The sequence below is a fragment of the Oncorhynchus nerka genome, linkage group LG24, assembly GCF_034236695.1.
Source record: "Oncorhynchus nerka isolate Pitt River linkage group LG24, Oner_Uvic_2.0, whole genome shotgun sequence".
NCBI lineage: Eukaryota > Metazoa > Chordata > Actinopteri > Salmoniformes > Salmonidae > Oncorhynchus > Oncorhynchus nerka.
Genome location: NC_088419.1, coordinates 27,996,116 through 28,010,603, shown reverse-complemented (window position 1 = coordinate 28,010,603; position 14,488 = coordinate 27,996,116). Strand labels below are relative to the sequence as shown.

Sequence of the window (14,488 nt, the reverse complement as noted above, 5' to 3'; positions counted from 1 at the left end):
TCTGAACAGTCCATCAGGGAGGAGAGAGGGAGAGGCGGACTAGGCAGCAGCAGCAGCTGGAAGAGGCAGTTAAACCAGTGATCTCTGCAGAGATAGCAGCAGCACAGCTAATGAGGATGCAGCCCAGAGAAGATCAGAGAGGGGACCGGACCACAGCCAGTTAAAGCACCTTTGCATTATTTTAGCCAAAAATAGTTGATCATCTTTAATCCTCCTGGCCCCGGATGGCTCTGAATCCAGAGCAGTTCATTTTAATGCTCGGCTAGAATGATTGATTGATTGATCTCTCTCACACATCTCTCTCTCTCCCTTTCAGTCTCTCTGTTCATTTCCGGTAATAATGATTCTCCAGGTACAGAGATAAACAACTTTTATATTCAAAACACTAGCACACATTTCTATGTCAAAATTAAGGCAGGGTAGTAACATTATGAGTTGGAATGATGGTAAATTGTTTAGCTAGCCAGCTACATGTCTAAACAAAAGACTCCAATATGCAAGTGACCATTTCACTGTACCATTTACACCTTCTGTATCCTGTGAACGTGACAAATAAACTTTGATTTTATATAGTGTGTGTTTACCAGAGACAGTAATGTGGAGAACAACATGACCTGCACCAAAGTCAAATTAGGATATAACGTTAGGCCAACGAGTGTCTCAGTTCTAAAATTCTCTGGTAGAATGCCCTGCTTTTATTTCGTCACACTCACAACCGTAAGCTATTTTCTGTAATTAGCTCGCCATTAACTCGTAGGTCATCTTTCTGTTTCTGTAATAATGAATACAAATTAGCCCCAATTTAAAACATTGCCGGCTAACTTAACAAGCTAGGAACAAACCAAAATATTGTTTAGAAAGTTGCTTTTAGTTACCTGGTTTGCTAGATTGATATGTACTAAATTCATTTGTAAACGGATGGGTTTATTGGTATTAAAATACACCAGTTATGCTATTTTGGACCACCAGGCCGCTGTCTGTTTATACTTTTACAAAATTACAAGTTTGATGTCAGACGACAATAGAATGTTTATGATGTCACTGCGACAACTGTATATAGACGTAGACGTCGATAGACGTAGTATAAACCAGTATTTAGTCCGTATTTAGTCTTGAAATCATTGGTTGTTAAGTATATTACCGTACTCACTATGTTTAGCCTCAGATGTGAACCCTTAATTAGATGGGTGGAGCTAAAGCTTAAGAGGGTGTGAACGATGCTGAGTGGGTGTGGACAAGAAGAGCCCTCCAGTAGGTGTACCAAACATTCAAGGGCCATTTTCTCAAAAGTGAGCTTACAAGTTTATCAACTTTCAAAGCAGAAGTACTTTCCCGTTGTTCCTCCAATGTAGTGTTTCTAGCTCTGATTCTCTGCTTTTATCCAATGTTTAAAAAAAAAATTGCTACATATGACCAAATCGAGCCGGTCGGTCACACATGTGTTTCCGTCATGAATATTCACTGTGCTGTGCGGGGATTGAGAGCCTTGGCTCCTGCCAGTGAGCGCTGGTGAGAGTGTCAGAGATGCTGGGCTGTGGGCTGCCATCTTCCCTCCACTTGAGAAATGAGTAAGATGGTGAGCCTCTCCACTTGCGTCCCTCAGTCCTGCTCAGGGCAATCTGTCTCTCATCTTCCCTCCTCTTCTCTTTCTGTTTTCTTTTCTTTCCTCCCCTCGTCTAAGTTTCCCCTTCATACTTCTTTACTCAGCTCTCTGTCTGTACTTCCATCTTTCATTCCTCTCGTATTTTGATGAATTTATTCATACTATTTCATCCTTCCACAAGATATAGTCCCGACACAAATCTAGGGTTGCTAGAGACTCGACCCAGTCGTTCGTTCTAAATGTTGCATTGCCATACTGGCTGGCAACGTTCTTATCCCTTGCTTACTAGCTAGCCATCTACGGCTAACTTACAGTCACATCAAAATGCAGCCAGAATAACACCAAAGTAGCTGCATTTGCTTTTGTTTTCTAGTGACATTTATTTGGATACATCCATAACAATGAGCCAATGAGGCGCGATTTTGCCTGACATAGAAAATGTACTCTCTCGTCAGGACACTTGTTCAGAGGAGCTAGCCAACAACACAGCTACAGTAACACAATCACTTCAAACTGAAGCTAGAAAGACTGCAAATTAGCGGTGTTCCATTTGACCTTTGTATGTATCAATAAAAATGATGCCAGCTGATTCATGATTTCAACTGGCTGAGAAAAGCTGCCTGCCAGTCTGTCTCGTCCCGACTCCCGACATGTTCATTACTATGGGACAGCAGGAGATCGAATTTGAATATTGAAACAATGTTGCAAATGTTAGAGAGACAGACGGTAAGGTTTATTCAAATATCCGCTGTTGAAAACGGTATGTTATTCTAAAAGAAATGTGAGATAATGTCTAGATGATTTTTCTTATAGCGGAGATCAAGTGCATAAGTTGCCTGCCTGGGCTGATTAGACAGTGAATTGCACAGTCAGATGGAACAGAGTAAATGGGCATTTTAACGTCATAGATTTAGCCTGTGGCAACTTATGGAATAGACACCGGCTGGAATGTGGTTTTAACCAATCAGCATTCAGGATTAGACCCACCCGTTGTATAATACCCTACATCCCTCTGTGCCCACCCCAGCACCCAGCCCCTGGGGGGTGTTAGAATAATAAGGCCCTCTAATAGCCCAGGCACAGACCCAGGCCTGGTGGGAAGCCGATCCCACATCACACAGCCTGGCAGCATGGGCCAAGTGCCCAGACTGGTGCAGTGTCACATGGAGTCTGCTCCTCACACTGGTAGAGATAGACACACAGATAGAGTCGTGTGGTTTCGGGCACACGCACACACACACACGTTTTAGCAGAGACCTACCAGGAGTGGTGGGACTGAAACTGAGAGGGTGTTGGAAGAGGCGGTGAGCTAAAGAGGCACAGATGGTTGGAGCATGGGGTTCCTGTGTGTGTGTGTGTGTGTGTGTGTGTGTGTGTGTGTGTGTGTGTGTGTGTGTGTGTGTGTGTGTGTGTGTGCGCGTGTGTGTGTGTGCGTGTGTGTGTGTGTGTGCGCGTGCACATTGTTAGAGAGAAGGTCAATGGAGACAGATTATGCTTTGCCAATCACTCTTCTTCATTGCATCCACCCAATAATACACATCACTTAAAGAACACTGCTAACAAGACTCCGTAGGGCATGTTGAGTCACAAATGTGTCATTATCCCCCCATCTTCCATCTCTTACTAGCCTGTTGCTCTCCTGTCGCTGCCGGCACATCATCACCCAGTCATTCAATCCCATCATCATCATCATCATCTGTTTGTCATAGGCATGTCATTTTCTGTCATTTCTTCTCTCCAGTGGGAGGGGGTGTCTATTTATGGACATTGTCTGAAAAAAAGTGGGATCTGAAAATGGAAGCAGCAGCAGTAGTTAATGGCAGACACCAATAACTAGGGAGGATTTGGTGATGCATGTACCTCAGGGTTTTACAGCATTGTCAAATTAGGTTTTCCTCTTGTAATACTTCCTTCAGGTCTGGCATGTACTGTACTTATGTTGCAGCAGGGGAAATATACAACAAAGGATGTCTCTTTCTGGAAAATAGAGAAGCATCAATTTCTCTATTTTATTGTGTTTCTAGGCTGAATTTTCTCAGGTAGCCTAGGGGTTAGAGCGACGGGCCTGTAACCAAAAGGTTGCTAGATCGAATCCCTGAGCTGACAAGGTAAAAATATGTCATTCTGCCCCTGAACAAGGCAGTTAACCCACTGTTCCTAGGCTGTCATTGTAAATAAGAATTTGTTCTTTAACTGACTTGCCTAGTTAAATAAAGGTTAAATAAAATAATAGCTCTCCCAAGGCCTCCTCATACGCTATTTCTAACTTTATGCTGATATATAGTTAGCTGAATCAATAAATCATGAATCTTTATGTTTTCTACCAGAAATAGTAATGTCCTGATGCAAGACTTTAAATGAAGGAGGAAAACATGCAGCCTAAAGCTGTTTTCAGGGTGCAGCCAAGGTCCTCGCTGTCGAGAGTTGTATTTTGTCAGATGTCAATGTATCTATTTTGGTGCTAACTTTTTAAGACGTAGCCTCGAGTGCACTCTGGAGACATTATAAATGACCAGAGAAGGTAGTATTGCCTCAAGAATATTGGTCAAACTACACTGAAAAAAAATATGAACGCAGCATGTAAAGTGTTGGTCCCATGTTTCATGAGCTGAAATAATAGATCCCAGAATTGTTTCATACGCACAACGTATAATTTCTCGTACATTTTGTGCACAAATTTGTTTACATTCCTGTTAGTGAGCATTTCTCCTTTGTCAAGATAATTCATCCACCTGACAGGTGTGGCATATCAACAGGCTGATTAAACAGCATGATCATTACTGTACATAGGTTTTGTATATGGGGACATCAAAAGAGATGTCTCAAGTTTTGAGGGAGCGGGCAATTGACATGCTGACTGCAGAAATGTCCACCGGAACTATTGCCAGAGAATGTAATAATAATGTATCTACCATAAGCCACCTCCACCTTCATGTGAGAGAATTTGGCAGTACGTCCAACCGGCCTCACAACCGCAGACCATGTGTAACCACGCCAGCCCAGGACCTCCACATCTGGCTACTTCACCTGCGGCATTGTCTGAGACCAGGGGTTTGCACAACCAAAAGAATTTCTTCACAAACTGTCAGAAACCTTCTCAGGGAAGCTCATCTGCGTGCTCGTCATCCTCGCCAGGGTCTTGACCTGACTGCAGTTTGGCGTCTTAACTGTCTTCAGACTTCAGTGGGCAAATGCTCACTTTCAATGGCCACTTGCACTCTGGAGAAGCGTACTCCACACGGATTAATCCCAGTTTCAATTGTAATGGGCAGATGGCAGACAGTGTGTATGGTGTCGTGTGAGTGAGCAGTTTGCTGATGTCAATGTTGTAAACAGAGGGCCCCATGGTGGCGGTGGGGTTATGGTATGGGCAGGCATAAGCTACGGACAATGAACACAATTGCATTTAATCAATGGCAATTTGAATGCACGGCGATACCGTGACAAGATCCTGAGGCCCATTGCCGTGCCCTTCATCCGCCGGCATTATATTGTGTTTCAGCATGATAATGCACGGCCCCATATCAAAAAGGATCTGTACACAACTCCTGGAAGCTGAAAATGTCCCAGTTCTTCCATGGCCTGCATACTCACCAGGCATGCCACCCATTGAGCATGTTTGGGATGCTCTGGATTAGAGGTCAACTGATTAATTGGAATGGCCGATTAATTAGGGCCGATTTCAAGTTTCGGCACCGATTTGCCGATTTGCCAATTTTGATTTTTGATTTTGATTTTTTAAGTGTACCTTTATTTAACTAGGCAAGTCAGTTAAGAACACACTCTTATTTTCAATGACGGCCTAGGAACGGTGGGTTAACTGCCTTGTTCAGGGGCAGAACAACAGATTTTCACCTTGTCAGCTTGGGGGAATCAATCTTGAAACCTTACAGTTAACTAGTCCAATGCAATAACGACCTGCCTCTCTCTCGTTGCACTCCACACGGAGACTGCCTGTTACACGAATGCAGTAAGCCAAGGTAAGTTGTTAGCTAGCATTAAACTTATCTTATAAAAAACAATCAATCAATCATAATCACTAGTTAACTACACATGGTTGATGATATTACTAGATATTATATAGCGTGTCCTGCGTTGCATATAATCTGACTGAGCATACAAGCATACAAGTATCTAAGTATCTGACTGAGCGGTGGTAGGCAGAAGCAGGCACGTAAACATTCATTCAAACAGCACTTTCGTGCATTTTGCCAGCAGCTCTTCGTTGTGCGTTAAGCATTGCGCTGTTTATGACTACAAGCCTATCAACTCGCGAGATGAGGCTGGTGTAACCGAAGTGAAATGGCTAGCTAGTTAGCGCGCGGTAATAGCGTTTCAAACGTCACTCGCTCTGAGCCTTCGAGTAGTTGTTCCCCTTGCTCAGCATGGATAACGCTGCTTCGGTGGTGGCTGTTGTCGTTGTGTTGCTGGTTTGAGCCAACTACAACCTAAAACTTCTTACCTGGGAATATTGAAGACGCATGTTAAAAGGAACCACCAGCTTTCATATGTTCTCATGTTCTGAGCAAGGAACTTACATAGTTCTGAGCTTTCTTACATAACACATATTGCACTTTTACTTTCTTCTCCAACACTTTGTTTTTGCATTATTTAAACCAAATTGAACATGTTTCATTATTTACTTGAGGCTAAATTGATTTTATTGATGTATTATATTAAGTTAAAATAAGTGTTCATTCAGTATTGTTGTAATTGTCATTATTACAAATAAATAAATAAAAATTGGCCGATGAATCGGTATTGGCTTTTTTGGTCATCCAATAATCGATATCGGTATCGGCGTTGAAAAATCATAATCGGTCGACCTCTACTCTGGATTGACATGTATGACAGCGTGTTCCAGTTCCTGCCAGTATCCAGCAACTTCGCACAGCCATTGAAGAGGAGAGGGACAACATTCCACAGGCCACAATCAGCAGCCTGATCAACTCTACGCTGCATTAGGCAAATGGTGGTCATACCAGACACTGACTGGTTTTCTGATCCACTCCCCTACTTTAAGGCATCTGTGACCAACAGATATTCCCAGTCATGTGAAATCCATAGGGCCTAATTTATTTATTTCAATGGATTTATTTCCTATGAACTGTATCTTTGAAATTGTTGCATGTTGCGTTTCTATTTTTGTTCAGTGTAAATTACTCAGGTTCTTCAGACAGAGACAGGGAATGAGAAACCGCTGTGAGAAAATGAATGTGGAGAATATGTTGTTGACGCCAGAGAGCATCACAGCGTGTCTATTCTAGAGACAAGACGATGCTCCTCGTCTTTCAAAATGAAAGAATCAAAAATCTTTTAAAATGGCTTGCCTTGAAGTCAGCAACATGAGAGCTCTCTCTCTCTCTACCCCTCTCTCTCCCTCCCCTTTCTCTCTCAGCTCCCTCTCCCTCTGCATTGTCTGGTCGTGTGCTGTGAGTCTATTGTGTTAGATAGGCCCCAGTTGGCACACCGTGGAGGGCCTGGGTGCAGCTTCCGCCTGATAATGAGAAGGTATCCGCTTAAACTCTGCTTGTCAGCCAGTCCAGCCCGGGTTTGTCGCCGGCTGGCTCCTGTATCACTCAATCAATTTACATTTTACTCAGCGGCTCACACACACTCACTGAGACTCGCCGGGCCGGGCCAGCATCATTATTCACATCAGCAAGACTCAACTGTGTGGAGACGGTTTTAGATAGGTTGGAGTCTTCTACCAGCGACTTGGATTTATAATAATGTGTTCTTAGTATCGCCAAAAACTATTTGGTCAATATTTCATAAAATAATATCCCCTGAATACTCTCTCTCTCTCGCCTTCTCTTTCTCAGGACTCCCATCATTGCCGGAGGGCTGTTTGTGATTGACAAGTCGTGGTTCAACCACCTGGGGAAGTATGACACAGCCATGGACATCTGGGGTGGGGAGAACTTTGGTGAGTGAGTCAGCTGACTGGGCTGGAGCTGGGGGGATTAGGCTGCCTGAGAGCACCCGAGTGGCAGCAGCGTGTCAGTCTGTCAGCACTTATAGCCTGCCTCTATAGCTGACACCAGTCCTTCTGTCTGCTCAAGGGCGTTGCCGTCATGAGAACTTTCCTTACTAAAGTGGGACAGTTGATGTATTGTGTTGGAAGTTTTTGAGGGATACTCTGTGGGTTTGTAATGGTTATTTTACCACAGTCCCAAATCCCCAAATCCCCAAAATGATACTTTTTCAAATCAATCAAATCCACTCCATATGTTGGACTTGTAACACTTACTGTTTAGTTGACTATAAAGTGTCAATGGTCAAGAAGACACAAATATTAAACAGAATTTCTAGCACCACTGTCAAATAAGCTAGAGAGAGTGTAAACATTTCAGCTATTCCAGTCATAGCCAGAACCCTGGAGCAATAGGTAGCATTAGTAGTTCTCTTCCCTGCTTCATGTTTGCTCCTGTCAGGTACATCTGCAGGCGAGTTGTGCACAGCAGCCCGAGCTAACCGTGGTAGTGGTGGGGATGATTCATAGTGTGTTCCAGATTCTAAAAAGGCCAGGAGGCTGACGAGTACTCTCCCATGTATCGCTGGCAGAAGGATGCTGGGGTTCATATATTAGACAGACAGGTTCCACTGTCTGTACTGCTGCTGAGGCTTCAGATCATTAGAGAACAAAGCAGAGACATGGGTACAGTAAGACTTGAATAGGATGCTCTCTCTCTCACACTTTCTCTTTATCTCTCTCCCCAGTCTTTTTTATTTTCTCTCTCTCTCTCTCCATCTCTCTTTCACATCTCTCTTTTTATTTTTTCTCTCTCTCCATCTCTCTTTCACACCTCTCTTTTATTTTTCTCTTTTGCACTTTCTCTCCTAGATGGAAAAGATTCCCTACGCTGCTCCCTTTGACACTTTGAAATGCAGAAAAAACTCATAGGCTTGTTGGGGAAGTGTTGAAGATGTTACTCTGAAAAAGAAAAACACAGCATATACAATGATAATGAGGCTATGAAACTTCAACTTTGTTGGGTTTGAAAGACAGGTGTGTAGCAACAGCCGGATGTCTTTAGGCTAGTATATTAGTCTGGGCTAAATTAGACCAGGCAATGGAAGGACTTCATTTACATTATTGTGGCTTCTTTAAGTGAGCATTGGACATGGCAGATTTCAAACATGAGATATGAGGTGGCAAGCATGTTATCTAATATTCAAGGCATCAGAGCCCCATATACAGATGCTGATGCTGATAAAGATGATGAGTAATGTGTGTGGATTGTATTGGGATGAGAAATAGTATAACGTCTTAACAGGAGTGTAGCTTAATTTGGTTTCACTTGTAGATGATCAAGACATTGTATGCGAAACTTTGTGTGTTAGAATTGAACCTCTCCTATCACCTGTAACCATTCTCCATCTTACAGTATATGAGCACTCTCTCCTTAGGACTCTGTTGTCCCACTGCGCCTCCTCTCACCCATAACTCATACAGTCTACAAGCACTGAACATACAACATACAATACAGTAATTCCATGGGACAATGATAACTAATGGTAGCTGTGTTTTGTGTGTTGTGTTGTGTATGTGAAACCATATAGAGATCTCGTTCCGGGTGTGGATGTGTGGAGGGAGCCTAGAGATTATCCCCTGCAGCAGGGTCGGCCACGTCTTCCGCAAGAAACACCCCTACATCTTCCCTGAGGGCAACGCCAACACCTACATCAAGTAAGACTTGACTCCATTTGTACTGTATCCTATCTCACAGCCTGCTCCAAAATACAAAGGCACCCAACACCTACATCAAGTAAGACCTATATCTTACTGTATCTATCCGTATGCTCCAAGATAAAAAGGCAGCCTACAACAACCAAAATAAGTGCTGCACTGTACCACACGATATGTACTGTGTGAGTTGTTGAGCTGTAGGCCGGTATTCGTGCGATTGCAACCCAATAGTGGGATAGGATTTGCAGCGAACGTGGCAAATACAAATTGAAGACTTGCTGTAGTTTCCTCTAAAGCTTTGCCAAACATTGTCTTTTGAATGCATTATGCTAAGCTCTATTCTCTTCTGTACATCAGAGTAGTTTGGCTCTCTTTCCATATTGGGGATTAGAATCATGTTCTTGCTGTGTTTGGCAGGGCTTTAGTTAGCTGATCGTACGAGTGCACCCAATTTCTGTTATTCTTTCTGAAAAGTTTTGTCTACATATAATGTCATTCTTTATCAAATGTTCAACTTTGGCATGAATCAGAAATGCTGCCCTTGGTTAACAATGCAATTATCGACAGAATCAGTTTTCTTCATTTGTTTTTCTCATTTGCATTTAGCCTTCAGGAAAGTCACGGCACGGACTGAATATGTAAAGTGAACAACGCACTATTTGATTTGATTACAGAGTCTTTTTCAGAAAATGTGTTGTGCAAAAATCACCCTTGACTTGGCTGCCTCTCCTTTGACTGACTGGCAGTGTGTGTGTTCACTGTTCATTCACTGATGAGCTTTCCCTCTCTACCTACAACACAAAACACATTAGGCCTCCCCCAATGAATAATTAATGAATCCTGTCAACAAAATTTGTATGTGTAGCATAGTTCAGCCAAGTTAATGAATAATTACTCCAAGTATGATGTTTGATTTCATGTCCTGAAAAGAAAGCCAGGCTTCTAATGGCAGCTGGTGGCTCAGCATGCTCTCTGATAATTATATGTCATTTATTCACCTGCACTCTCCGTGCTCCGCTCTCTGCACAATATCACTGTAATTTGTGTTACAAGCTGCTACTCCCTTTTCTGTCCCAAAATCTTCTGCTGCTGCTCAGACGCCAGGCTGTGTCGCAGTAGTGTTGAGTATGCTTCCGTCTGAGACCGTGTAAGGTGGAAAGGAGCGATGTGAGTTCTGAAAGTAGGCTGTCTTATTCTTGCCTGTGAGAGTCAAGTGGATAGCATAGGATAGGGGTGTAGACTAGCTTAATGAGCTGAACAGTGTCAGCGGAATCACATTAGTAGAATGTTTAAAAGTGTGAGCTAGACATGCATAGAATAGGATATGTACATTTGACTCTCAGAACATGTATTGTTTCTCTGCTTTCTTCCAGCAAACGAGATGATTCATTTTCTTGGAATGTGTTTGAGACCAGTATGTGAGGGCAGGCTTGGCTTATGGTTATTTTGGTCACATACGTGCTAGGTGTTTTCACACTATCAGTCTGGCCCACCCTGAGATGAAGTGTTTTAATGTAAAACGCCTACCGACTCCTACTGTGTGCTGTACTGGCTGTGTTGCAGGAACACCAGACGGACGGCGGAGGTGTGGATGGATGAGTTCAAGCTCTTCTACTACTCTGCTCGCCCTGCAGCACGGGGCAAGTCCTACGGAGAGTGAGTGAACCCCCACCATACATTTCTACACCATATATTTCTACTGCTATACAGTGCCGTAAAAAGTATTTGCCCCTTTCTCATTTTCTCTACTTTTGCATATTTTTTATACTGAACGTTATCAGATCTTCAACCAAAATATAATATTAGATAAACCTGAGTGAACAAATAACACAACAATGACCAATACTTATTTCATTGATTTCATAAACAAAGTTATGCCCCCTGTGTAAAAAATTAATTGCCCCCTTACACTCAATAACTGGTTGCGCCAACTTAAGCTGAAATGACTCCAACCAAACACTTCCTGTAGTTGTTGATCAGTCTCTCACGTCACTGTGGAGGAATTTTGGCCCACTCTTCCATGCAGAGCTGCCATAACATTTGTGGGTTTTCAAGCAAGAACTGCTCGTTTCAAGTCCTGCCACAACATCTCAATTGGGATTAGGCCTGGACTTTGACTAGGCCATTTCAAAACTTCAAATTTGTTGCTTTTTAGCCATTTTCATGTAGACTTGATTGTGTGCTTTGGATCATTGTTTTGCTGCGTGACCCAGCAGCACTTCAGCTTCAGCTCACAGACGGCTGGCCTGTCAATCTACTGTAGAATTCTCTGATACAGAGCACAATTCATGGTTCCTTCTATTAAGGCAAGTTATCCAGGTCCTGAGGCAGCAAAGCATCCCCAAACCATCATACCATGCTTGACCGTTGGTATGAGGTTCTTACTGGGGAATGCAGTGTTTGGTTTTCACCAGACATAATGGGACCCATGTCATACAAAAAGTTGACTCAAGTTTGCCAAAAAGCACCTGAAAGCACCAGGATGGACAGAATGTTCTATGGACAGATGACTCAAAAGTATAGCTTTTTGGACGACATGGCCTAGTCTTAATCCCAATTGAGGTGTTATGGCAGGACTTGAAACGAGCAGTTCATGCTTGAAAACCTACAAATGTCGCTGAGCTAAAGCAGTTCTGCATGGAAGAGTGGGACAAAAATTCCTCCACAGCGATGTGAGGAACTGATCAATAACTACTGGAAGCGTTTGGTTGCAGTCATTCAAGCTAAAAGTGGCACAACCAGTTATTACAGTTTTTTCGATTGCTAAACGACAGTGGGCACAACTGGAGTCACATGTGCAAAACTCTACCTACAGTCTGCACTACCAACAGTCACCTGAGCTAAACAGTTCACATCACCTGCAAAACTCATTCCAAGCAACACAACTCTTAACACATGGCTCAAAACACGCTCAGTGCAGCCAAACACTATGCACAACCCTCACTGAGATAACACACACTGTCACTCAGAACACACTGAGAGTAAAAACACTAGCATCAAACACCAATACAGAAAATACTAACTTTTCATCTTTACAGTTTGAACAATTTCAGTGACTTCATACAAAGTAATATTTTCTTAAAAGAAAAGAGTGACATTCTTTCACATGATTTATTACAATTTTAGAACATAACAATTCTTTAAGGTAAATGAAAATTAGCAGTTTGCTTCAATAGTCGTAGTAATTTACGGAATTACAGTAATGAGAAAAAAAAAGGTAGAAACTAAAAGTACATACTGTAATTCGAACAAATAATTGAGGGGCTAATCCTGCCTCTCTCTAGCATCAGGCCACAGGTTTTCTTCAACATCACATCTAATGTTTTCTCTTGCCATGCACCTGGGGAAGAACCTTCTGGAGTGCCTTATCCATCCCTGGCAGTCCTCTGGACTCGTGTCCTCACATCCGGCACGCATGGCTTCCAAAAGAGACATTTGGTCATGTGGGTGGTGACCAAACACTTTCCACCTCCAGGCAGAGAAAAACTCCTCTATTGGGTTGAGGAAGGGTGAATATGCAGGCAGGTACAAAACCATAAATCTGTGATGTGCTGCAAACCAATCTGTGACAGCTGCAGAGTGGTGAAAAGCAACATCGCAAACTATGACAAAAACTTGGGGGTTTCTTACTGGCTCCCCCTGTTCTGCTGGCACTAGCTGAGCATAGAGCTGTTCTAGGAAAGCTATAAGCCTTTCTGTGTTGTATGGGCCAATGAGTGGTGTGTTGAGAAGCAAACCATCATTGGCCATTGCAGCACACATGGTGATATTTCCCCCCCTTTGGCCTGGAACCTCCACAGTGGCCCTTTGACCTATAACATTCCTTCCTCTGCGCCGTGTTTTGGCAAGGTTAAATCCAGCTTCATCGATAAATACAAATGAATGTGGTCTTTCCAGTGCTTCCACCTCCATTACTCTCTGAAAAACAGTAAGTGCACAGTTTTACTGTAGAAATGCTAGTGTTTTTTTTTACTGTAAATATTTTGTATAGCTGTGTACGTAACCTCAGACGTCTTACCTGGACATATTGGTATCTTTGCTCTTTTACCCGTTCACTGTTTCTCTCGAACGGTACAGTGTATAACTGTTTCATTGTAACTTGGTGTTTCTTTAGGACTCGAGCAATAGTTGTTGTGCTGACAGAATTAACATTTATAAATATATCATTATCAGCCAGCACTCTATCTTGAATCTCCCGCAGTTTTATTGCATTGTTGACAACAACCATATCAACAATAGCATTTTCCTGCGCATCTGAAAATATTTTTCCTCTTCCCCCTATTGGGGGCAGCCTTTGGGTCCTGTTGTAAAAATATATTTTACAGTCAAACTTACTGTAATATATATCTGTGTAAATATTCTATAATTGCAATACAAAATAGATTCCTGTAATGTTTTCATTTACTGTAAGGATGTAACTCTCACCTGTTTGCATGATGGAAAATTCGCATTACAGATGCCACTGTGGCTCTTTGCAGATTGGGTTGCACCCTCAACCCTGCCTCTCTCAATGAGAGACCATGGTTCACGACATGGTCTATAAGTGTAGCCCTTATTTCATCTGAAATAACAGCTCTTTGTCTTCTTTGTCTTCCTCCACGCATCCGCCCTCTCCCTGCCACCCTTCTCCCTCCACGAACCCATCTTCCTTGTTCCATTTCCAAAATGAGTCTTTCTGAGCTCTACCTATATATACTGTAATATGTGTGTGAGTTCACTAACAAGTCTAAAACAAGACACCTGCTTAGCCTTTCAGCTGAAATTGCAATCAGCAGTGTTTGAAAGGCACAAGGCTGAAATCTATTCCGTTTTGAATGTGTGGTTCACAGTTTTGACAGCAGTGTGTTAGCATTTGAACAAAGTGCTGTAAATCCACAGTGTTGTGCAGGTTGTGGTTAAAGTCATGGGATAAGTGTGTAGAGTTTTGAAAACTGTGTTCAAGCAATGAAAAACGAACTAGAGTTTGGTGCACATGAACTGCTGCTGTGCAGACTGTAGTTAGAGGTTTGCACATGTGACTCCAGTTGTGTCCACTGTCGTTTAGCAATCGAAAAACTGTAAGTGTGATTGGGCAATTCCTTTTTCACACAGGGGGTGTTTCTTAACTTTTTCAATTAAATAAATAAAATAATTTGTAAACTTAGGTTCCCGTTATCTAATATTAGGTTTTGGTTGAAGATCTGATTCAACAT

At 42.5% G+C, this 14,488-nt stretch overlaps 1 protein-coding gene across 1 annotated transcript in view; it reads left to right on the top strand.

The window, feature by feature from the left end:
• Nucleotides 1-14,488, top strand: part of galnt14 (UDP-N-acetyl-alpha-D-galactosamine:polypeptide N-acetylgalactosaminyltransferase 14 (GalNAc-T14)) — a 125,526-nt gene that overhangs the window by 85,253 nt on the left and 25,785 nt on the right. The window contains exons 9-11 of the mRNA XM_029631406.2: nt 7,429-7,532; nt 9,170-9,296; nt 10,860-10,952. Of these exons, the coding sequence (XP_029487266.1) occupies nt 7,429-7,532; nt 9,170-9,296; nt 10,860-10,952 (324 nt within the window). The remainder of the gene's footprint in view (nt 1-7,428; nt 7,533-9,169; nt 9,297-10,859; nt 10,953-14,488) is intronic.